This window comes from Petromyzon marinus, chromosome 61 (assembly GCF_048934315.1).
Source record: "Petromyzon marinus isolate PM22_M1 ecotype Great Lakes invasive population chromosome 61, UKy_Petmar_22M1.pri1.0, whole genome shotgun sequence".
NCBI lineage: Eukaryota > Metazoa > Chordata > Hyperoartia > Petromyzontiformes > Petromyzontidae > Petromyzon > Petromyzon marinus.
This window is the reverse complement of record NC_133727.1, coordinates 3,524,653-3,549,436: the sequence shown is the minus strand read 5'-3', so window position 1 is coordinate 3,549,436 and position 24,784 is coordinate 3,524,653. Positions and strand designations below refer to the sequence as shown.

General features: G+C 52.5%; 1 protein-coding gene across 6 annotated transcripts in view; it reads left to right on the top strand.

Annotated features, from left to right (window-relative positions):
- The window catches only part of LOC116955751 (uncharacterized), a 54,119-nt gene extending 30,500 nt beyond the window's left edge, over nt 1-23,619 (top strand). Inside the window, exons 5-10 of one of the 6 annotated variants that reach the window (XM_076053465.1) lie at nt 16,113-16,599; nt 18,152-18,302; nt 18,868-18,988; nt 19,799-19,855; nt 20,069-20,133; nt 21,090-23,619. In XM_076053465.1, the coding sequence (XP_075909580.1) occupies nt 16,113-16,599; nt 18,152-18,302; nt 18,868-18,988; nt 19,799-19,803 (764 nt within the window). In that variant the 3' untranslated portion in view covers nt 19,804-19,855; nt 20,069-20,133; nt 21,090-23,619. Of the gene's footprint in view, nt 1-4,952; nt 13,986-16,112; nt 16,600-18,151; nt 18,303-18,867; nt 18,989-19,798; nt 20,134-21,089 lie in introns of those variants that run through there. The other 5 variants (XM_076053466.1, XM_076053464.1, XM_076053467.1 and 2 more) reach the window with 5 other exon arrangements.
- The last annotated feature ends 1,165 nt before the right edge of the window (nt 23,620-24,784 follow it).

Here is a 24,784-nt window from a genome sequence, read left to right as displayed (position 1 = left end):
TTAGCGCGCTGCGCTACGAACCCGGCGACCCGAGTTCGATTCCCACTCGTGGTCAACACCGGTGTGACGGTTATCTGAACCGGTCCTGGGCCTCCCCTCGGTCAACTCAGTCTGAAATGAGCACCCGGTGCGGTGCGTAGGCAACGCCACTGGGGATACAAAGGCGGCCGGGCTTGGTGCTGGCCACCCACACCCCCTCGTGTGCGGTGCCGGCCTTCATAGATGCTGCTCGCTAACAGCACTTTCCCCAAAAGTCCGTTCAGGCTATACGGGGGGATCTTTGCCCTACGGCCCAAGGAGGGCGTGGGCGGTGTTGCGTTCACCGCTTGTTGCCACAGAGGCTCGCGGTTCGAACTCGTCGGGCCGCCCTGGTTACTACTACTGCGGTGTGCTCATTAACCGTAAACACATTACAAGCCCCTCCGCTTCCCCGGTGGACGTGAAAGATCCCGTGACGTCATTTTGAAAAAAGAGAGTAGGCCACTGTGTTGTGTGTTGCCGCCGGGCGTCACGGTTTGAAGTCGCCTCGTTTGAAAGTGACTCTGCAAGCGATCGAATTTAGATTGCACACGCACGTAGAGCAACATTGCCCGCTCCAGGCTGTTGCCGAGTCTTTCCTTTTGCCCTGTGCGGGGGCAGTTGCAACTGGCTGCTCTCTTGGAATGTTTGTGGGCGCGCCACGGTGGCCAGGAGATGTGAACTACCTTTTCCTGGTATGCAGGAGGTCGTGGGTTCCGTCCCAACCCTAATGCCTGCTGTATATTTGGAGTTTGCGTGTCTCTCTCCACGTGGTGAGATGTTAACTACCTCGCCTGGTGTGCGGGAGATCGTGGGTTCGGTCCCGACCCTGACGCCTCCTGTATATTTAGAGTTTGCGTGTTCTCTCTCTCTCTCTCCGTGGTGAGATGTTAACTTGCTCGCCTGGTATGCAGGAGGTCGTGGGTTCGATCCCGACCCGGACGCCAGCGGTATACATTTGGAGTTTGCAAATATACGTTTTGTATATATATACACATATCCTCTTGGCACGTGATAGTTTTTTTTTCTCCAGGTCCTTTGGTTTTTTTTTCTTCTCCCACACAACAGCCGAACGTCCCGATACGGCAGGGGGGGGACACCCTCCTCCTACTGCACCGCACAGCCCTCGGGAGAGACGCGTGACGTTGCTGTGATGCGCATGACGCGGCTCGCGAACTCTCGCGAGCTCTTGAGCAGGACTTTTGGGGCCCCCACCGGTTCGGTGCACGGACCGGGCGTTCGCCAAGGCGGGGTTGTTGTTAGGGTGGCGAATGCGTCTGGTGTCGCCTGCCCGCAATGGGGGAGACCTTCGGTTTTGTTCTCAACTGTTTTGACAGCCCAGGTGCTGTTGGGTTTAAGTGAGACACCTGGGGTTGTCTGTTATGGCTTGTTGTTGTTGAAGGGGTGCCGCGGGTGGCTATGAGATGTTAACTTCCTCGCCTGGTATGCAGGAGGTCGTGGGTTCGATCCCAACCCTTGCGCCTGCTGTGTATTTGAAGTCTGCGTGTCTCTCTCCCCGTTGTTGCGTGGATTTTCCCGTGGGTCCCCATGTTTTTCCCCTCCACATTTTTTTAGAATCAACGTCACGCGTTTTAGAGTTATTGGCTGCCATAAATGTCCACGTGATGATGATGATAAGCCACTTGGTCGAGCTATCATTTGTGATATCTAGGGCCGCTTCTGAAAAAGAGATACGTAGTAGCTCAGTGGGGGGGTGGGGGGGCCCTTACCTGGTTAAATAAAAAAAGTGTTTAGTTTCTAGTCGTTAGTTGATGCCAGGTGTATTGAGTTCAGCTCCACAGATTGGGGCTGGGAGGCTCAGAATGCGTCTGAGCTAGCTGGCAACCGCCAAGATCCTGCGTTTCCAGTCCGCGATGATGGCCAGGGTTGTCAACGTCGTTTCTGTTTTGTTGACGCACCTCCGGTTAGCACGGGTTGGCTAGGTGCGATGCGAAAGAAAGTTCCAGCGTTGCTGTGCGTAACCGACCGTACACGTGAAAAAAATTACAAACGGCAAAAAAGATAAATGGATGACCGATCTCTCTGGAAACCCACAAATAGGCAGCTCTGGTGAAGTAGGATGGAATATGCCCCATGACCGATATGACGTGGTGAGGCACTCATCCAGTAGCGGTGTGTGACATGGCGCTCTGAGTTTGGTTTTTTCATGCACGGTATATTATATTTTGCTGCTTGTCGCGTGACCAAATCGCACTGGGACGCGCCGTGCGGTCCGAACGGCCGCTCTTTGCTCGCAGTCGGATTTGGTAATCGAATCGACGATTTCGCGAGCGGGTGATCGAGAATCCCCAATAAATTGACGACGACGTGTTTGGTCGGCCGAGTCGTTGAACGGGATTCGAACCCGTGCGTCCCTCTTTGACTTTTGAGTCGATCTCTCTGGCTGCCGATAACGCCCCCCCCCCTGTGGCTGTTAACTTAAGAACTGTGGAGCGCTTGATCGGTGTGGCGTTAACGATATCGACCGTTCTGTGTGTTTTTGCACATAGCCTGGCACAAGTGCCGTGGTGACGTCAGCGCCACTTAGTGGCGGAGGGCGGTTGTTGTTGTGTTTGCGCTACCTGAAGTATCACTTGACATTTCAGAGAGCGCTTTGTCCCAACGCGGTAAAAGTGTAAAAAAAAAAGATTTGGCAACATGCCCGCATTGTGACGGACGAGAGACACCTGCGTGCATTTCGATGTACGTGTTTAAATGCGGGCGTTTGTGTCCGTGCGTGTGTACGCGAGGGTGTTCTGTGTGTGAATGCGTGTCTGCGTGGGTACACGTCTGGGCGTATGCGAGCGTGTATGTGTGCGAGGGTGTCATGTGTTGCCAATATGCGCGTGTGTTTCTATGTGTGTGTGTGTGTACGATCGTGCGTGTGCACATCTGTTGTGAGGCGCGTGTGTGTGTGTGTGTGCGCGCGCGCGTGCATGTGCAAACGTGTTGGGTGTCTGTGTGGTTGTCGTTAGTCCACTTTATGCGGTTTGTGAAGATCACGCGGCGCATTCATTGACCGCACCTAGGGTCGGTAACTTCCAAAACCTGGCGCGGCTTCCGGGACTGGGTGGTAATTCCGACCAGCCTGGGTTGACCGTAACAGTGCGGAACGGGCGTTGTGTAAAACGTGCGGTGAATTTCCGCGTTGAATCTCTCGCGCGGGCCAGCGGTGGGTGCTTTCGCCGCTTGCCCTGGAGGTTTTCGGGGTTCGAATCATGCAGGGGCCACCCTGGTTAATGCTGCCGGCGGTGTGCCTATTAAACTGGAATGAAAACAAAATACATATACTACACGCCGTCCACTTGAATCGACGGTGGACGTTAAATATCCCTGTGACATAATTTCGCAACGGGTGTTGCCGGCGTCGCGGTGACGAGTTTTTTCCGAAAGTGATAAAAAATAAAAGTGCAACCTACGTACCTGTCAACCCCTTATCAGTGCCCTACCTTATTACAGACCAATTCAGACCTTATGGGTCACCCCGTGCCCCTTATAAAGCTCAACGTTCATCCTTCAAAGTTCCATCACAAGAGGATAAACAAACAAATAGACAAAATAATATTTTTTTTGCCCATATAGGAACGGCTGTACACCATATGGACCTGAGAACTCAATTTCCCTGTACAAGAATACGGGGTAAACCGTATGGTTTGACACGCTATGAAGTTAAAACGGCGCCTTCGTGATAGCCATGCGTTTAAACAAGGATGGCGGGAACACCAAATGCACTCATAACTATTGTTGTTAAGTGTCGTGTGTTGTTTGTAAGTTCAATGACGGTGATGTTATGCGTGCGTTTTAATCTCAATGCTCTCCCTGTTGATCCTTCACTTTTCACCTGACTCTTCCTTTGTGTGCGTGTTGTGTGGTGTGTCCATGTGGCCTGCACGTGTGTCTGTGTGTTGTTTGTGTGTGCTGCATCTGTGTTGTTTGCTGCGTCTGTGGTGTGTGCGTGATGTCCTGTGTGTTTTTGTCTTTTGTGCGTGTGCGTGTACATGGTATATGTTTGAACGTGTGCGTGGCGTGTGTGTTGTGGCATGTCATGTGTGTGTGGCGTACATGTGTGTGTGTGTGTGTTTGCGCGTATGTGGTGCTGTATGTTGCCTGTGTGTATTCGCTCTGTGTGTGTTGTGTTGTCCGGCGTGGTGTGCATGTGTGACTCGTGTGTAAATGGTACGTGGGTGTGTTGTCTGCTGTGTGTGCGTGTTTTTACATGGTGCGCGCGTTATACGTACTGTGTGGTACGTGTGTCTGTGTTGTGCGCACGTTTCGCTTGGTGTGTGTGTTTTTGCGATGTGTCCGTCGTGTGGCGGATTGCTTGCGTTGTGCTCCTGCTAAATTCCGTTCGACCGCCTTCCCAACTTCTCCTGCATCCTCCTCCACTTCTCTCTCAGCTCTCGTTAAAATGTGATTTTTGTCGGCCGTTACGCAGCACTAGCGCCCACCCCCCGGGGTTAATCCGCCCGCTGCGGTTTAAAAAAAAATCGCTCGGGGACCACGCTCGTCAATTGAGGAGGGTCTCTGCGTAACAGGCGGTGTGCAGCGTGTGTGGTTCTCGCAGCGAGCGTCAGTCGGCGAACGAGTGTTGCTTGGCGTAGTTCGTAGACGTAAAGTTTTTAGACTTTTGGCTAAAGGGGCAATTTGAACCGTCAACCGGGATACCGAAGCCGTCAGGGGCCGCCCACCAAGGAATGCCGTACAAGTCAGGGGCCGCGGGTCCCGAACATTTTTTGTTGTTGCCGACGTGAGACGCTCACGGGTATGGGGCTGACGGCGCCACCACCGCCGCCGCCTCCTCCTCCTCCGATCCCCCACGGCTCCTTTTGTACCAGGCTCGGTACTCTTTTTTTTTCTTTTCTAAGAGGGCCCCCCCCCCCGCCCGCCCCGCACACAACCGCTCACCACCTACCTCCCCACCACTCTACGCGCAGACTTCCTGCCTCAGCCTACGCCGACCCCTGCCACCGTCGGCGTCGGCAGGGAGTGCCTGTGGCAGGAAGATACTTTCTTCCACCACCACCACCAGCAGCAGCAGCAGCAGCAGCTCAACCACAACGGCGGCAACGGCAACAACAACAACAACGGCGGCAGCGGCGGCGGCAATCATCGTAACGGCGATGATTGCGGCGACGAGGCCATGGCCGTGTCGGATGGTTGCGGCGGCGGGCAGCACGCGGTGGCGGTGGCCGCCGGCGCTCACCACGCGGAGGCCGCCGCCGTGGCTCCCAGCGCCACGTTGCAGGCATCGTACCGCTGCGTGGGTGGCTACGCGTATGACTTCTGATCGCCGAGTCGTTTGCCCACCCCGCTTGCCCCCCCGTGCTGTGGGCGGTGGTGGTTTTGGTGATGGTTTTGGTGGTGGTTTTGGTGGTGGTTGCTGGTTCCTCTGGCACGCTATCCACTGGTGCACTACTGGGGGGATGTGCTCCCGATTTTCGGGTTAATCCAAAAAAAAAAATCCGAAAATCTCGCCTTGATACGTAATTTTCAGACGTATCCGGAACACACGTTTTGTTTTGGATCATAGTATCGTCTGTGGGTCTCTGTACGTCTGCGGGTCTCTGTATGTCTGCGGATCTCTGTACGTCTGCGGGTCTCTGCAAGTTCGTGGGTCGATGTAAGTCTATGGGTCTCTATGCCTATCGGTTTCTAAGTATATGGGTCAATGTAAGTCTGTGGGTCTCCGCAAGTCTCTAAGTATGTGGGTCTCTGTACCTCTGTATGTATCTTTGTTCGAACTTCTTTCACACCGTACGTAGCCAACCGTGCTAATCAGAGTTACGGGGCAAGGACAACAATCTAAACACAGAAAAGCAGTATGCATGTCTGGGTCTATGTAAGTCCGTGTAAGTCTTATGGGTCTACGTAAGTCTGGGTCTCTATGCAAGTCTATGAGTTGCCATGTAAGTCTGTAGGGTTTACCTTTATCTGTTACAAATAATAAATATTATCCCAAGCGATCGTAACGGTGGTAGGAAAAATTGTTCCATGTTCATGGAGCAGCTTGAAATTCGGCGAGAAAAATCACTTCAAGGCGACTTTTCCACCCGCTGCTTTGCCGAGGTAGATGCGCATCATTTGACCCCCCACCCGCTCTCGGCAATTCGACGGACAGACCCTCGCGATTCGGAGTCACGGTTCGACTCTGAGAACGGCACCGCATTTTGAAGTGTGCCGGGAAGAAATTTGTTGGTGGCCGCCGGCTGGCTCACGAGGTCAAAGGGCGCCGAATCGGCGACACCCGCCGAGGTTTGCGGCTTTCAAAAACGCGTTTCAGCCACCCGGCCCCCCCAGCCACAGCGATTACACATCGGGGAGTTTCTCCTGTGCAGTGAGGTGATGGTCTCAGCCTGATCACCCCAAAGACTTCACACATACATACACACACGCACACACACAAGAAAAACCCCATCGCATTAATCGTTGTTCCCCCACTTTCTGAATAAATAAATAAATCTACATCTCAATCAGAATGACTTACTTATAGTGGATGAATCCGATGAGCTGTAAAGCTCTTTTTTCACTAATGTCCAGTAGGGGCACGGGGTAGGAACGTTAAAAACAACAGACAGAGCAAAATCACGATAGGTTCCAGCTATCATTTGTGATGGGCCCAGATCGCTTCTGACAAAAGAGCTATACGGTCGCTCAGTGGGGCCTTAACAAGTAAAAAAAAGAATCTGCTAGGAATCGCCGTCGGCCTTCCCGGCTCCCGTCATCTTGTAAGTTCAGCGTCCGACGGTGGCAGACCGTAACCGCCTGGGCGAATTAACATTTTTTTTTTATCTTTTGTGAGGAGCGTTATTTTGGGCTGCGTTTTTTTTTTGTCGTGGTCTGGTCGACGACAAGCTGCGGGAGTTTCTTTCGTCCGAGTCTTTGGATGTCATTTAGTTGTTCCGCCTGTGTCTGGTCAGCTGGGCTAAGTATGATGCCAGCCAATCTTTACTGCCGGCACGTATTGGGCCAACGACCGTGCGTGCTCGATCTTCATCAGCTCGCACTGCAGCCTCTAATGTCGCTGGGTGATGCGAGTTCTGCGTCTTTTATTTGTCAGTGGCGCTGATGGTGACAGGTTGTGGTGATGACGGTGGTGGTCGCGGTGATGATTTCTCTGCGTCCGTGCCACCGTCAACTGATCGACTTGGTTCAAAGTAAATAACTATAGATATAAAAACACACACAGTTGAAAAACGATGACTGTGCGATTTCGGTCGGCGATAAATGAAATCCAGCAGAGACTCGCAGTTCCACAGGGTTTGTCGTTGACTGGATATGACGGACACGCTGAAATAAGTTCTTGGTAAGCAAAGCGGTGCAGTGTTCATGCTCGCGCCTCGCAGCCACGAGGGCCTGGGTTCGATTCTCGACTAAAACATTTCCGTGTGTGGAGTTTGTTATCTCCCCCCCCCCACCTCCCCATCGTTCTGCATGCGTTTTCTCCGGGTTCTCCAGTTACCTTCCCATGGCTAAACCACCACCGCCGCCACACACACACTACACCCAGTGGAACTGGTATTGTGCCAAAACCAGGTCCCAACGCTGAAACATTACACTGCAAATCACTTTCAATTGGGATCCCGCGCGCACACACAGAGGAGCAATATTTCTCCTCCTGCACCCGCTATTTCGAAAATTTGGCAGGACCCTCCTGAACAACAGACTTGAGACTCGGTGAGACAAAGTTTAATAATAATAATGTTATTAACACTGTTGGGGGCACAACCTCTCACCTGGACAGAATGTTGAAAGTGAAACCTACACACGGTTGAATTCAAACTTGGCTTCTTCTTTCTCCACACCCGTGTATATTCATCCCGTTGGTCATCGTGGTAGTAGAAGTAGTCAAAGCAAGGATTCAAAATAAATTAGTGATATTCTTCTGGCCGTGGTGCCCAAAGCACAAGAATAAACGGTGCTTGCCGGCATGTTGTTTTCACACGCAGCAGTTGGGCTTTCACGAGCAATGTTATCCGCAATCGAGGGTTTTTTTTTGGGTTAGATCGTGTGAATATAAATGTAATTGTGGTAAGTTTAACGTCACGTTTATATTCATGCAATGTAACCCTTCCCGCCCACCCAAAAAAAGGCTCGATTATCGGGTTATTAATGTTTATTTTTTTTTCGCTATAGGGAGGGAGAGGGGTGCGTGGGTGGGGGGGCGGTGGAGTCGTTGGGAAAAGCACAGACTTGAGAATTTAAAAAAATATTGTTGCAGCAGGAAAAAAAAATATTCCGTCATTTTAAAAACGCAACCTCGTGGTTGCTGCTGATGCGGTGTTTCTCATGGTCAGCCTAGGGTCGGGGGTCGGCGTCGCAGTGGCGATGTGTTAATTACCTCGCCTGGTATACAGGAGTTCGTGGGTTCGATCCCGACCCTGGCACCTGCTGTACATCTGGAGTTTGCGTGTCTCTCTCCCCGTGGTCGCGTGGATTTTTCTCACGGGTTCTCCGGTTTTTCCCCTCCACATTTTAGAATGAACATCACGCGTTTAATAGTATTTGGCTGCTCATATAAATTTCCACACGATGATGATGATAAGTCACTTCGTGCAGCTGCTATCATTCGTGATGGCCAGGTTGCTTCTGTCAAAAGAGCTGTAGAGGGATTCCTCTACTTACGAACGAGTTAGGTTGCAGAGGTACTGTTCGCAAGTCAATTTGTTCGCAAGTCCAACTTTACTCCTGTCGATTCCAAACATGTTGTACGGCGTGTGCACTAAACACGGGGAATGGCTTTGAAAGTTGTATAATCTCCTGTAGATGTCACTGGTTCTTCACGTTCTAAATATGTGTGTCGGTAAACCCGCCACCACCCGACACAGCCAATTAGTGAGGCTTGTTCTCACGTAAACAGAACGTGTCAATTCGTTACAAGTACAGCACTAACCGGTGTGTCGGAGAGCAAAGCTTGGCTCTGATTGTAAATGTTGTGGCTTGGCTCTCCAACACACCGACGTGCTTGGTTTTGCCCCCTATCGTATCGCGCAATAATTCCACACTTGCACACCTCGGAGGTCGGGTGTCAGTCAAAAGCAGCTGTAGATGCAGAGGGAAGGAAGCGATGGCTTGGATGGATTAACAAAAAAAATAATTCTTAAGTCGTCTGCACAGGTGCGTAATTTTTGGTAACCAATCTTGATTTGAAGCTTTCGTGACTGCAGGAATCCATGCCCTCTGGTTCTTTCGGTAAAGTCACGTAGGTATAAAATATTTTTTATTTCTAATCCGGAGGATGCTGGTTATAGCCAATCCACACCTGTCAACCCCTTATCAGTGCCTGCCTTATTACAGACCAACTCAGACCTTATGGGTCACCCCGTGCCCCTTATAAATCTCACCGTTCATCTTACAAAGTTCTGTCGCATGGGAGAAACACAAAAAATAGACTAGTTTTTTTTGCCCGTTTTGAGAAACGGCTGTACGCCGTATGAACCTGAACTCAATTGCCCATGTACAAGAATATGGGTGAACCGTTATGGATTTACAGCTATGCCAATCTCCCGGTGCGGCAGTCAAAACGACGGCGCAAATTCTTGAATTACCCCCCCACCGCCACCACCACCACCACCAACCAAGCCCAACCAAAAGGGGAATCGCCTCCGCCCAGCGGTGTAAAAACCGGAGGCGGTTCGCCGCAGTCGAGTCGATCATTCTCGTGGCGATGGTGGAGTCAAGTGTGGCTACTCCCACCGCTTCTTCGAAGACGTCTGGCCGGCGTTGGACGAGTTAGGCCGCTGTGTGTACCCTAGCCCAGAGGTGGTTGGGCGAAGCCCCCCTTCCGCCAGCAGCAGAACTTGCAGGGGCTGCGCCTCTTAAGGCGTCTACAAATGAGATAGCAAAAAAGCGGCGCGCTCATCTCTATTGGCCCTGCCCTGTGCTGGTGATGGAATTCCACGTTCCCATGGCCAGGGGGGGGGGGGGGCGGGCAAGTACATCCAGCCACTGGGGAGGCTCGCTCACAAACGCCGGGGCTGTTTCGTTTTAACCCAATCACTGGCCGGGGTTCCTGGTCACATGGGGAGCGGGGGGGGGGCGCTGTCTGGTCCGCTCAAATGGAGCCGCGTAAGGAGCGACTCCATTTTACTTGAAAGTGTAACGATCGGGAGTTGGATCGTTTTTCTCCAAAAAAATCACAAGAGTTGATGCCGATGATGAGCAAGCCGCTGATTCTGATGATGTGGATGAGCAGCATGGTGATAACTGATTATGACGATGACAGCGATTATAACGTTGGTGGCGATGATGATGACAATCGTGGCGTTTAGTGATTTTCGATATCGTGGCTGAGAGTGATTGTGACGGCGGTGATGATGCTGATTATGACGATAGCGATATGATTAATAATAATTATGATAATGATGATGCGAATGGTGATTGCAATCATGACGACGACAATGATGATGATTGTGGGTTGACGTGTGATTCTCTTGCACGGATATAAAATTCACAGGCGCCAATCAACTTAACCGAACGTTATATTACACCCACGATAATCTCTTAAGCAGCCCATTTATATTTCTCTTCATAATCCAGATTTTTTACACACAACAAGACAAAGGTCCCCCGTATAACCTTAACAGACTGGGGTGAGTTCTGTTAGCGAGCACCTATGAAGGAAGGCCGGCACAGCACACAAGGAGGTTGGTGGCAAGCGCCACGCCCGACCGCCTTTGTCTCTCCAGTGGCGATGTTTACACACCACACCAGGTTTCTCATTTGAGGCTGAGTCGACTTAGGGGAGGCCCGGGACCGGTTTAGATAATCGTCACCGGTGTTGGCCATGAGCGGGAATCGAACCCGGATCGCCGGGTTCGTAGCGCAGCGTAGCGCTAACCGCCACACTACCGCACACCACACGCACACCACACGCACACCACACGCATGTGAAACGGCAACGCTTGCTTTTGTCGTAAACCCATTGCTTCAACATACCAAAGTCAACGTTGTGTTCGCGTTAAGTACAAAGGAATCGTTGGTCTGACGGAGGAGTGATGATGGGATGACCACGCTAGGTTTAACCAATCATCAATTATTATTTGATCAAAGTTTAACGAGCGGTGGATTAACGCCATCACGCATATTTCAATTGTATGAAATTGTCTTCTCGTTTGCATGCTCACTGATAGCTGGAGAATTCTGAAAAAAAGTAATCTATATATTATTCAGAAATCTCGGGCGGGCAGCAGGATTGCAGGAGTGGGAGAAATAAAAAAACAATCAGAAACTTTATTTATCCCGGAGAAGATCCGATGAGCTATGAAGCTCTTCACAGATGTCCAGTAGGGGTCAGAACGTTACAACAACAAACGGTAGAACAAACATAAAGACGACAGGAGTGCAAAAGTATAGGAAAGGTGATCAAAAGACTAACACAAATCTACAAATAATTGTAAGCTTTTTCAGATGTAAAAATTTTTACCATTTGTGGAGAAATCTTAAGTAAACCTCCCCCCACCGCCCAACTCCGACTCATCGAGAGCCAGCTCCTCCCCCCCCCCCCAGTGCCTTGCGCATGTATGGAATATATTATTTATCCTGGAGAAAATCCGATGCGCTACGAAGCTCTTTTTCACAGATGTCCAGTAAGTGGGCACGGGGTCAGAGAAGACACAAAAATGTGCGGCGACATCTCGAGTAAACCCCCCTGCCACGGTGGCGAGATGTTAACTACCTCACCTGGTATACAGGAGGTCATGGGTTTGATCCTGACCCTAATGCCTGCTGTATATTTGGAGTTTGTGGTGTCTCTCTCCCCGTGGTCGCGTTGATTTTTCTCCGAGTCCTCCGAGTTTTTCCCCTCCACGTTTTGGCTCATGCTGTACATTTTCCACGTGATTATGATGACGATAAGACCACTTCGTTGAGCTATCGTCTGTGGCCAGGTTGCTTCTGAAAAAGACCTATGTAGCTTAGCAGGCTTTACCTGGCAAAATATAAATACTTTATAGTTTATTGTCCCTCGAGAACCGTCTCCCCCAGTGCCTTCCGCATGCATCGCAGCGAGAGATGGAGGCGATTGTCCCGCGGTGATGATGGTAACCTTCGATCCTTCACGGACGTCACCGTCGCCGTCGTGGTCTTTGAACGGATTGTTAACTCCTGCCGCTTTGTGACTCCGGTCGTTACCGTGGTTGCGTTTGATTTGGTCGGTCGGTCGATCGAGCGATCGATCGACCGACGTCGCGTGCGGGGGAATTCATTTGGGCGACGTGAGCTTGGGGTGCTCTGTGTGGAGCGAGCAGCGACACAGATCTCCTGCGAGGATTACAGCCTTGGGACGTTGACGATTGTGGTGGTGATTTTGGTGGTGGTGGTGATGATGACGATGATGATGACGTTGTTGGTGGTGGTGGCGGTGATGTGCGTACGTACGTTGAACTTCTTTCGCACCTTACGTAGCCAACCGTGCTCATCAGAGGTACAGTGGAAGAACGACAAACATGATGATGGTGGTGGTGGTGGTGATGATGATGATGTATGTAGGTATGTTGAACTTCTTTCGCACCGTAGTAGCCAACCGTGCTTCATCATAGATTTGGGGGAAGGACAACAAACATGATGGTGGTGGTGGTGGTGATGATGATGGTAGTGTGATGACAATGACAGATCCTGATGATGACCATTATGATGATAACAATGATAAAAGTGGTGGTGGTGGTGGTGGTGATTCCGATGGTGGTGATCATGACAAAGTGGATGGCGGTGGATGATGATGATGACGATGATGATGACGACGATGATGAATTCAGTGCACTGCACTGCAAGGGGACCACGTAGTGAGAGCTCGCACACGGCCACCTCATCGAGGCCGCTCGCTTCTCTCTCTGCGTCAGCACGCATAACTCTTCCCACCCACCCACCCTTTTGAACGTCTTAAGTGTGTAGGTATACCGACCGGATTGTCAATGTTTGTGTGTGTGTGTGCGCGTGCGCGAGCGTGTTCGTGGTAGCAGCTGTTATCGCTTTCAAATATTAAACTTTCTCTTTGGCGGTCGTGTGTGTACGCGTGTGCGCGTGTACGTGTCTGTTAATGTCCCGTGACACCAAATCCAGCCCGGATTTTGCACACAGACCCTTGACCCCCCCCCCCCACACACACCAGCTTGTGTGACAAATGTTAGTACACAAGTTGGCTGTGTCACGCGTGTGTGTGCGTGTGTGTGTGTGAGCGCGTGGGTGTGTGTGTGTGTGTGGCATCGCATCGATCTGCTCGCCGCGCTACGAAACCGCCGCGACCCGTGTCAACTTTCGTTTGTGACTCCCCCCGATTTTGAAATTCCGTTCTACGCGGATTGAAAAAAATAAATAAAATATTTTGCACTCGCGTTCCAAGGTGGTAGTGGTGATGGTGATGATGGTGACGATGATGATGATGAACTTTTCGATCGTACGATCATCGCCGTTGTTTTTTTCAAAACGGATTGTTTACTCTGCTTTTGTGACTCCATTGTTACCCCCCCCCCCCCCCAGCGTAAAGTTAAAAACGCAACCCCCCCCCCTCCCCACCACCACCCCCCCAAAAAAAACCGAACGTGGTTCGTCTGTTACGATGGTGTGACGGGTTGATCCGATGGCCCCGACGGGTTGAGTGACGGGGCGCGACGCGAGCCCCGCTTGTTTGTCTCTCGCCCCTCCCCCCCTCTCCTGTCGCTTTGCATCGTGCGCCGAATCCGTTGTTGCGCCCACGGGCGTCGGCCGGCTCCACGGGCACCCTCGTCGCCGGTTCAACCCGCCGCGGCAGGGCGTCTCCACCGAGGTCGCTCGTGAGCCGTCGCCACTGTTGTTAAGCCCCTTTTTTTTATTACTTTTTTTTTGCTTCGCGCAACAGATGTTCCCCGCGCGCGCGCGTGCGTGCCCCGCCCCCTTTTGTTACGACGCGGCGGTCTTCGTCGGGAGCGTCGCGCGGGGGTAGAGTCCGGCATTCGTCGCTCTGATCACGAAATAAAGTCTGGAAGTTTTGCTGACCACCGTGTCCGCGCCCCCCGACTTTGCTTGCGTTGTCCCCACGATCGGAGGGGGGGAGGGGAGGGCCCTGCCCCCACCCCTTACCCCCACCCCCCCCAACCACTCTGTGTATCCAGCTCGATGATTTTTAAACATTGACAACAGTTGCCAGAAGTTCGCCCCCTGTACACAGATACACCACAAGCACAAAGTAATAATAAAGGACGTATGAAATCGATGATGAGAAACGGGGGTTTGTCTGTAGCGGTTGCAAGGAAAACGAGCGTTTTAAAAGTCGGAACGTTATTGAGTGCGGGCACTGCTAACGCACGCACGCCAACACCTCGCACGCACGCAAACACACACGCAAGCACACACGCGCGCCTCTGTTGAACGTACGTACGCACCAACCCACACGCGCGCACACAATCGTGCACGCACGCACCAGCCAACACGCCTCGTGCACACGCACGCAGCAAGACTCATCGCACGTGCTGATAATACACTTTGGGCACGCGCTCGCACGCACACTTAACACACCTTTCTCACGCACGCATGCTCATTCACAAGCGCGCACACTCGCACGCACACGCTCGCGTGCACACTCCCACGTACTCGCGCGTGCACTGACACGCCATTCTCACGCACACATTCATAAGCACGCACACTACCACACGCGCGTACAAGCTCGCATACACACACGCACTAACGCACACTTGCACGGACGCACGCACACACGCCGACGGAATCACGCGCGCACTGACACGCCATTTTCACGCACACATTCGCAAGCATGCACACGCGCGCACATGATCATGCACGCACGCGCACATGATCACGTACGCACGCGCACATGATCACGTACGCACGCGCACATGATCACATACGCACGCGCACACACTAACGCACGTTTCGCACGCACTCGCACACACCTTTTTAGAACTTCTTTTGCTGTTTTTGATGTTTGACAATTATTGGCCGACGTTCATGTGCGTGCTCTGTGTGTGTGTGTGCGCGTGTGTGCGTGTCTCCTTTTATCTCCCTCTCGTCTTTTGTCTCTGGTTTCTCGTTGTGCTTTTGTCCGATTTTTACAGATGAATCCGTGGTTCTTTGTACTTGGGAGTGCTCCACCACCTGGGAGGGGGGGGGGGGGTGGGGGGAGTCTCCCCTCCCCTCCTGCAACTTGTAGGCGCGTGTGTATGAGTAGGGCTGAGGCCGTAGTTCCCATTTGCTTTGCTCGACCGAGATCGGGCAAAGCGAGGGATAAGTTTTGGGCAGAAAAAGGAAAAAAGAAGCCTTGTTTTATTGACGTTGTGCCGCTGGACGGGAGGTGATGTGGTGTGCGCAGGGGATCGGGTGACATGACACCGTCGGCAGCCGCGTCACGTAGTGTGGGCGGGGGTTTCCCTCCTTCGGGAGTTGGGGGGGGGGGGAGAGTTTTTCGAGATGTGTCGGTGGGTGGGTGGTGGCTTCCCCCCCAATCCGGGAGTAGTCAATCGTCAAAAAAAGTAAAGTGTTAACGTTAATTGCTGATGTGCAGTCGATTGGTTCTGTCTGTACCGAGCTTGCAGATGATTCGACGAGATTTGTCCGCTAAGGGTTGCAGCCTTTGCGATCGTGACGCCCAGGAGACGGGACGTACGGGACCGAGACGTACAGACGGAGACGGACGTACGTACGTACGGAGACAGACTTACGTACACGCGAGACAAGGCACGCGGACCGAGGCCGTTCACAGGTAAGGGCACGCGCTTTACAGACGGGACTGAAACGAGCGCCACGGACGCTGCGGCAAAACAAAGCGGCATCTGGAATTTGGGCCGCCCTGCTCCTCCAGAATCGCCGCGATTCCATTCCTTCCCAGCGACGAGCGGGAGCGAGCGAATGGCTTGGCGCCCTGGCGGCCGTCCACTGGGCGCCCACGGGGGTTTCCGCGGCTAAAATAAAAACCCCGAAACCCCCCACCCCCCTGACGCGCGCGGCGCTTTTGCTTTCGCCGAATCTCCTTTCACCTTTCTAATCGCTCGTTTGTGTTGGTTTTTTTTATTTTGGTCGCTGTTCGCGACTCCCCACTACCCCCACGCCCTCCACCCACCCACCCCCCCCCCCACCCCCCCTCCGGCCCCCTCCTCGTGTCTCCCATTCAGACGGCAGGAGCCTGAGGGACGACGACGACGACGACGATGTGGATGAGGAGGAGTTGGTGGCGAATGCCTGGCCCTGCATTCTGCACGGGCCGGAGCGTGCCTGGTGCGCCGGCGCGGAAAGACACGGCGCGGGTTTCTGCCCCGCGGAACGCGGACTGCGCCAGGCGGATCCCGGCGACGGGGTTGGTGGCGGCGGCGGCGGTGTTGGTGGTGGGGAAACGGGCGCCGCAAATCCTGGGACGGATTCCTGTTCCCCTTCCCCGGCCAACGGAATGGACTTCGCCAACGGAGGGGCGGCGGAGTGCGGGATGGAATTGTCGGCCGGCGGAGAGTACGAGGGCGAGCGAGGGGGCAAGGAGGGCGAGCGAGGGGGCGAGCGTAGCCCTGTGCTAGTTGGACAACTCCATCAGAACGGTAGTCCCAGCAGCATGGTGGAACAGAGACCCCTGTGGCCAAAGAGACTGGGTTGGGTGGACAACGGAGAAAGGTGATTGTTGATTTCGGGTGGTGGTGGTGGTGAAGGTGTTCGTGATGATGATGACGGTGGTGTTAGTGTTGATGATGGTGGTGAAGGTGTTCGTGATAATGATGACGGTGGTGTTAGTGTTGATGATGGTGGTGGTGAAGGTGTTCGTGATGATGATGACGGTGGTGTTAGTGTTGATGATGGTGGTGGTGGTGAAGGTGTTCGTGATAATGATGACGGTGGTGTTAGTGTTGATGATGGTGGTGGTGAAGGTGTTCGTGATGATGATGACGGTGGTGTTAGTGTTGATGATGGTGGTGGTGAAGGTGTTCGTGATGATGATGACGGTGGTGTTAGTGTTGATGATGGTGGTGGTGAAGGTGTTCGTGATGATGATGACGGTGGTGGCAGTGTTGATGACGGTGGTGGTGAAGGTGTTCGTGATGATGATGACGGTGGTGGCAGTGTTGATGATGGTGGTGGTTCGCCTTTTCGCGTTCTGTTCTGACTCTGGTGAGATGAGGTCCTATAGAAGGCTGTCTCTGGTGCAGACAAAACAATTTAAAAGACAATGCCATATATTACCAGTACATGTTTTGTTTGCATGTTCAGCACAGGTGCCATGTGTGGATTCCTTGCAAAATGTTTATATTTGGTGCTTGAACATCTCAGCACCTGGTTTATTCATACTGTGATACTGGAAGAAAGGGTCCAGTGTTAATGGTGAAGGCGTTCGTGGTGGTGTTGATGATGATGGTGGTGGTGCTGATGAAGGTGTTCTTGATGTTGATGATGGTCGTGGTGTTGATGATGATGATGATGGTGTTGGTGAAGGTGTTCATGATGGTATTGATGGTGGTGGTGTTGGTGGTGATGAAGGTGTTCGTGGTGGTGTTGGTGGTGTTGATGGTGGTGTTGATGAAGATTGTGGTTGTGGTGGTGCTGGTGAAGGTGTTTGTGATGTTGCTGATTGCCAGTCAGCGTTGATGGTGGTGGTCGAGGTGCCCACGAAGGTGGTGGCGACGGTGGCGACGACGACGATGATGACGACGATGATGATGACAATGATGGCGGTAGTATAACAGTCGGCGCGCTGCGCTACGAAACTAGCGACCCGGGTTCGATTCCCGCTCATGGCCAACACCAGTGACCATTAATTTAACCGATCCTGGGCCTCCCTTAGGCCGACTGAGCCTCAAATGAGTACCTGGTGCGGTGTGTAGTAAACATCGTCACTGGGGAGACAAAGGCGGCCGGGCGTGGTGCTGGCAACCCACCCCCTTCGTGTGCCGCTCCGGCCTTCATAGGTGCTCGCTAACAGCACTTGCCTCAACAATCTGTTACAGGCCATTACGGGGGGGTGGGGGAGGGTCCTTTGTCTTTGTGGTAATTAAAAAAAACACACAAGCGCCAATAAGTAATGACGCCGTCGCTTGCGAGGCTCGGAACTCGTCGTTGCCCGTCGCATATCAAGTACGAATGCACGGTGCAGCTCGTTGACCGAATCCGCGTGCGTGCGTGCTCGCGTGCTATCTCCTTCCTCGTTTTCCCCTGATCGCCCCCCGACCGACAGGGATAACGATGACTTCTACGCCTTCGGCCACTACCACGGCTTCGGCGATTCCGCCGAGGATTTCGAAGACGTTTGCCGGAGTTCGCACGACAGGGCGGCGGCGGCGGCCGCATCGCGGAATGGCCTCGCGCCAGGCCAGGTGCACGACCAGGTGGGCAACCGGGTTGTGTCGATGGGGCGACTGGCCGGCTGACTCGTCGATGGTTGACGGGGGTCTGTGTGGGGTGTGTGTGTGGGTGACCGGGCAATTTAACGGGGTGACTGGGCAGGTGACCGAGCAGGTGGTGACCGAGCAGGTGACTCAGCGGGTGACTGAGCGGGTGACCGAGCAGGTGTTTGAGCAGGTGACCGATCAGGTGACTGAGCAGGTGACTGATCAGGTGTTTGACCAGGTGTTTGAGCAGGTGACCGATCAGGTGACTGAGCAGGTGACTGATCAGGTGTTTGACCAGGTGTTTGACCAGGTGACTGATCAGGTGACTGATCAGGTGTTTGACCAGGTGACTGATCAGGTGTTTGACCAGGTGACTGATCAGGTGTTTGACCAGGTGACTGATCAGGTGACTGATCAGGTGTTTGACCAGGTGTTTGACCAGGTGACTGATCAGGTGACTGATCAGGTGACTGATCAGGTGACTGATCAGGTGTTTGACCAGGTGTTTGACCAGGTGACTGATCAGGTGACTGATCAGGTGTTTGACCAGGTGTTTGACCAGGTGACTGATCAGATGATTGACCAGATGTCTGCTCAAGCCCCTCGCCACCACGGGGCAGACAAAGGCGGTCGGGCGTGGTGCTGGCCACCCGCCCCCTCGTGTGCCGTGCCGGCCTTCACAGGTGCTGCTCCTCGCTAACAGCACTTTGCCCCCCCCTCCCCCTTACAATATTGGGGGGGATCTTTACCAACCGATGCCCATGATGCCCATGCAGACGAATATGCTCCATAATAAAGGTTTTATTTTAATGTAAGGAACGGAACAGGAGGATGTCTCCACAAATCTGGCTGTCGCCTGATGAAGCCGGTTGTAATTGCTGGCGAAACGTCACGGCACTCAGATTGTAAATGTTGTGGCTTGGCTCTCCAACACAGCGGTGTGGTGCTGTACTAGTATACTACACTATACACTACACGACTATACACTACACGACTATACACTACACTACTACACACTACATGACTATACACTATACACGACTATACGCTATACACGAGTATACACGACTATACACGACTACACACGATTATACACTACTATACACTACACTACTATACACTAATACACTCTACACTACTACACTACTACATTTCTACACTACTACATTTCTACACTACAACATTTCTACACTACTACACTATACACTACTCCACTATACACTACTCCACTATACACTACTACACTATACACTAGTGACGAATTGGCACGTTCTGTTTACGTGACAACCCTTGTCGGCTGTGTCGGCTTGTGGCGGTGTTAACGACACATTTCCATACTTACGCGATCCAACCCAAAACAAACTCTCACGGATGATATTGGTTTGCGAAAGCCAACGTGTTAAATGAACATGCTCCCATCTCGCGCGATGTTTCCAGGTGAAATGCTTTGAGGTCTTAACCTTTTGCTCAAATTCCTTTTGTGTGTGTTTCAGAATAGCAGGATGTAGCTGATCTGGGTCCCGATGCAGACTCGTCGACTTAAAGGCACAGTGAGTGTCAACCGTGTGGGAGTGCGGTTTATGTGCGTAGGTGTGGTGTGTGCGGTGTGTATGTGGCGTGGTGCGTATGTGCTTGTGGTGTCTTTTTTTATTGTTGGTGGTGTCGTTCCACGTGTGTGAGGTGTGTGAATGGTGTGTATGGAGTGTGAGATGTGCGGTGTATGTGTGGGGTGTGTGTGTGGCACGCGTGTGTGTGTGGTGCAGTGAATCACACTGAGAATCAATCAGACCCCTACCACCAACACCAGCTCCACTGCGGTCAACTTCAGGTAAGTCCGCTCCACGTGAGTCCCCTCGTGAGCCCGCTCCACGTGAGCCCGCTCCACGTGTTTCATCTGTTCCTGTACCCCGTCGCTCATGGCTACGCGACTGCACATGGCCTGTAATGTAGCACTGTAGAGGGTGGATCAGGCCGCCACGGTGGTGAGATGTAAACTCCCTCGCCTGGTATACAGGAGGTCGTGGGTTCAATCCCAACCCTGAAGCCTGTTGTATATTTGGAGTTTGCGTGTCTTTCTCTCTCTCCATGGTGAGATGTTAACTACCTCGCCTGGTATACAGGAGGTCGCGAGTTTGATCACGACCCTGAAGCCTGTTGTATATTTGGAGTTTGCGTGTCTCTCTGTCTCTCTATGGTGAGATGTTAACTACCTCGCCTGGTATACAGGAGGTCGCGAGTTTGATCCCGACCCTGACGCCTGTTGTATATTTGGAGTTTCCCCCTCCGCATTTAGAATCAACGTCACGTGTTTCGAGTATTCGGCTGCTGCTATACGTTTCCCAACTATCATTTGTGGCCAGCTCGCTTGACACCATACGAGAGCTTAAACAACTCGGTAAGCCTAACCTGGTAAAATAAAAACAATTGTTCAGAGTTTAATTCTATAGAGAATCATGGCAGGATGGCACGTGGGGATAGTTTCCATCCGTGCGAGGATTGGGTCTTGACCACCGCCTTGTATGCGTTGGGTTTTCCTCCGGGCACCTCGAGGGTTTCCTGCCGCACGTATACGACGCTTATTCCTGGAGTTGTCCAACATCTCGGTGAAGGAGCACACAACTTGGATGACCTTTGGCGTTGGTTCTGGCCAACTTGCCACTTTGTCTTCCTGGATTTGATTGTGACTTTCCAATTTTTTTTTAAATGTATAATTAGCCCGTAATTAAATGATGAATTGTGATCGTCGATTGTAAGTAACGCCACGGTTGATTTTGTGATTCGCAGCTCCTCCGACCCCAAGGCGTTGTGTGGGTACCTGGATGGGGTGGCGAACGTGACTGTCGCCCTGGCAACCCCTGCGATTGTATTCACCAATCACGCGCCACGGAAAGACAAAGATCCCCCTGTAGACTTTACCACCAGACTGTCGGGGCAAGCGCTGTTAGCGAGCGCCTATGAAGACCGGCATGGCGCACGAGCGGGTGGGCGGCCAGCACCACGCACGGCCGCCTTTGTCTCCCCAGTGGCGATGTTTACCACACATCGCACCAGGGGAAGCCCAGAACGAGTTCAGATAATCGCCGCTGGCGTTGGCCGCGAGCGAGAATCGAACTCGGGTCGCCAGATTCGTAGTGCAGCGTAGCGCTTACCGCTGCTCCACCGCTCCCCGCATACACACACGCCACGCACACAAATGGTGTGCCACTCACGCACTCACGCGGCGGTGGGTAGTGTAATTGGATTGTAATCAGATCACCAAAGATCAGGGACTGGTAATCCTGTGTGATTGTCATTGTGTAATCAGATGATATGTATGTTTGTGTATGAGTGTCAGTGCAGTGTGTGTGTGTGTATATATGCTGTTGGCACAGTAGGGGGCACGGGTTGTGCATCGGCCAGTCATCTCGGTCAGTCGACCCGTGGCACTTGGGTCTGCCCCGTGATCTCCTGCCAGCGGGCGTTCGACTCTTCACGTGGCCTCAACGTGCACCTTACGGTTGTTGTTGTTGTTGTTGGCTTGTACCACATTGTGATTTTTGCACACGGCGTTTTAATACGGTTTTTTTTTTGCTTGGAATATTTGCCGGTTGAATTCCAAGATGTTTCTGTTGCGCGTCGTCGCTTTAAGATGTTCTGTATTCATATTTTGTTTGTTGCGGTTGCACCCGACTTAAGAGCCGCATGGCTCACAGGGCTATACCTAATAAATGAAACTTGAAACTAGCCTGGCACAAGCGCCGTGGTGACGTCGTCGCCACTTAGTGGCGAATAGCGGTTGTATACATGCGTGTTTGAGTCTGTGTCTATATATTTGTGTGTGTGTGGCCTGGCCCGCCACAGGCGCCGTGGTGTGTCTGGGTAGTGTAGCGGTTAGCGCGCACCGCGTTACGAACCCGGCGACCCAAGTTCGAGTCCCGCTCACGACCACCAAGACCGGTGACGGTTAATCTGAACTGGCTCTGGTCCCCTTCCCAAGGTCGACTCCGTCTCAATGACTACCTTGTGTGGTGTGTAGTAAACATCGCCACTGGGGAGACAAACGCGGCTGGGCGTGGTGCTGGTCACACACACCACCTCGTGTGCCATGCCGGCCTTCATAGGTGCTCGCTAACAGCACTTGCCCCAAAAGTCTGTTAGAGACTCTACGGGGGGGGATATTTGTGTCTCTGGGTATGTGTTTGTGTCCCGTGCATATACACAGTATCTTGGCACGTACCAGTATCCTGATACGATGTGTAAACATCACCCCCGGGGAGACAAAGGCGGTCGGGCGTGGTGCTGGTCACCCGCCCCCTCGTGTGCCGTACCAGCCTTCGCAATGAGCTCGCTGAACGGCACGTGACCCCGCAGTCTCAAGGCTTACGTGGGGGGAATCTGTGTGTCTTCATACAGAGAGTGTGCGCGCCTGTGTCCCGTACGCGTTGGGAGCGCGGTATCCGTTGGCGCTTCGCACCGCGAGTCCTGGCGACCCGAGTTTGTGATTCACGCTCGCACAGCCACCGTCTGCGTCGACTCGGCGTGGCGCGCCAAACAAATCGGCACCGGGGAGGCAAAGGCGGGCAATGTACGCCGCGTGCAACCCCCCCCCCCCCCGTCGTGTGCCACGTTCCGGCCTCAATAGAGGCCCACCCGAGTTTGATTCCCATCCGATTCAAACCTCGGCGGGAGCGTGATACCGCTAACCGGTTTTCCGCGCCTTGCAGAAATTCGGTTGTTGTACCGCAACCACCCCCGCGCGCCCCCGCCAGCCATCGCCAAAGCCGCACTCGGCCCGGCGTGGTGAAGTGTGGTTGGCCCTCGTCCAGCAGTGGATCGACAATACGCGCTGCACGCGCGCTATGCACATTCAGCCTAGGGGGCACCCCCAGAGGAAAGCATGCCCACGTAGCTGGGGCCTGCGATTGGGTAAAGTCTCTCCACTCCCTCCACTCCCTCCACTCTCCCACGCCTCAGGGGGTGGATAAACAGAAAGACCAAAGGGTTGAAACTTTGTCGTCGTTTCGTTTCTGTTTGCCGATACTTTGGCCAAGTGTTGGTCGAGATGTAAAGACAAAAAAGAGAGAGAATATTTTCATGTTTTTTTTATAATAATTTATTAAAACCAAGATGAGTGTTCTGGTTTTTTCTTCTTTTCTAATCGTTTGTGATACTGTAAAAAAATAAAAAAGATGGTTTGGACGTCCGATGGTTGTGAATTCTATTCACCCCCCCCCCCCCCGAAGTGTACAAAATGTTTGGTGGGTTTTTCTGAAAGTGAAAATGCTCTCGTTTCTAAACTTTGGAATTAAAATAAAAAAAATGCATAAACAAATGATCTCTGCTCGATGAGTGCTTGACCGGCGGTGAGCTGTGTGCTTTGTGTTTGTGTGTGAGCTGTGTATGAGCTTGTAATGCTGTTTGTGAGCTGTGTATGAACTGTGTGCTGTGTATGAACTGTATTTGAGCTTGTAATACTGTGAGCTGTGTTTGTGCTGTGTGTGTGCGCTGTGTGTGCTGCGTGTGCTGTGTATGAGCTGTATACTGTGTATGAGCAGTGTGAGCTGTGTATGAACTGTATACTGTGTATGAGCTGTGTATGAGCTGTGTATGAACTGTGTGCTGTGTATGAACTGTGTATGAGCTTGTAATACTGTGAGCTGTGTTTGTGCTGTGTGCTGTGTATGAGCTGTGCTGTATGCTATGTATGTGCTGTGTATAAGCTGTGTGTGCTCCGTATGAGCGGTGTATGAGCTGTGTATGAACTGTGTATGAGCTCTGCTGTGTATGAGCTGTGTGCTATGTTCTTGCTGTGCTGTGTATGAGCTGTGTGTGCTATTGGTCTCTAAGTCTGCGTCTCAAAGTGTGTTAGTATATTAGTCGATGTGAGCCTGTGGCTCTCTGTAAGTTTGGGTCGATACGTGCGTCTGTGTTAGTCTGTTGGTCTCTGTAAGCCTGAGGGTTTATGGCTCCATATCAGTCTATGGGTCTCTCTCTAAGTCTGTGGGAATCCATGTGCAGTGTCTGGATATCTTCAGCACTGGCCTCAAAAGACCGTGTCGACTACACGGGAGGTCTTTAATACAGACAGAGATCCGCCGTGTAGCCTTAACAGGCGGTGGGGGCAAGTGCTGTTCGCGAGCACTTATGAAGGCCGGCACGGCACACGGGTGGGTGGGTGACCAGCACCACGCCCGGCCGCCTTTGTCTCCCCCAGTGGTGATGTTTACTACACACCGCACCAAGTACTCGCTTGAGGCTGAATCGACCTAGGGGAGGCCCATGACCGGTTCAGATAATCGTCACTGGTAGCCCGGGATTCGTAACGCTAACAGCGACACTACCCCTCCCCACAAATCATTATCCACTATAATCACCCAGAAATGTCTGTCCGTCCCGCGCGTGACGTCACTCCACATGAGGCCCACCCGCCCCCCTCATTAATATTCATGAGTGGGTGAGTTTTTACACGAACGCGGAGGAAGGTCGAGCTGAATTAAATA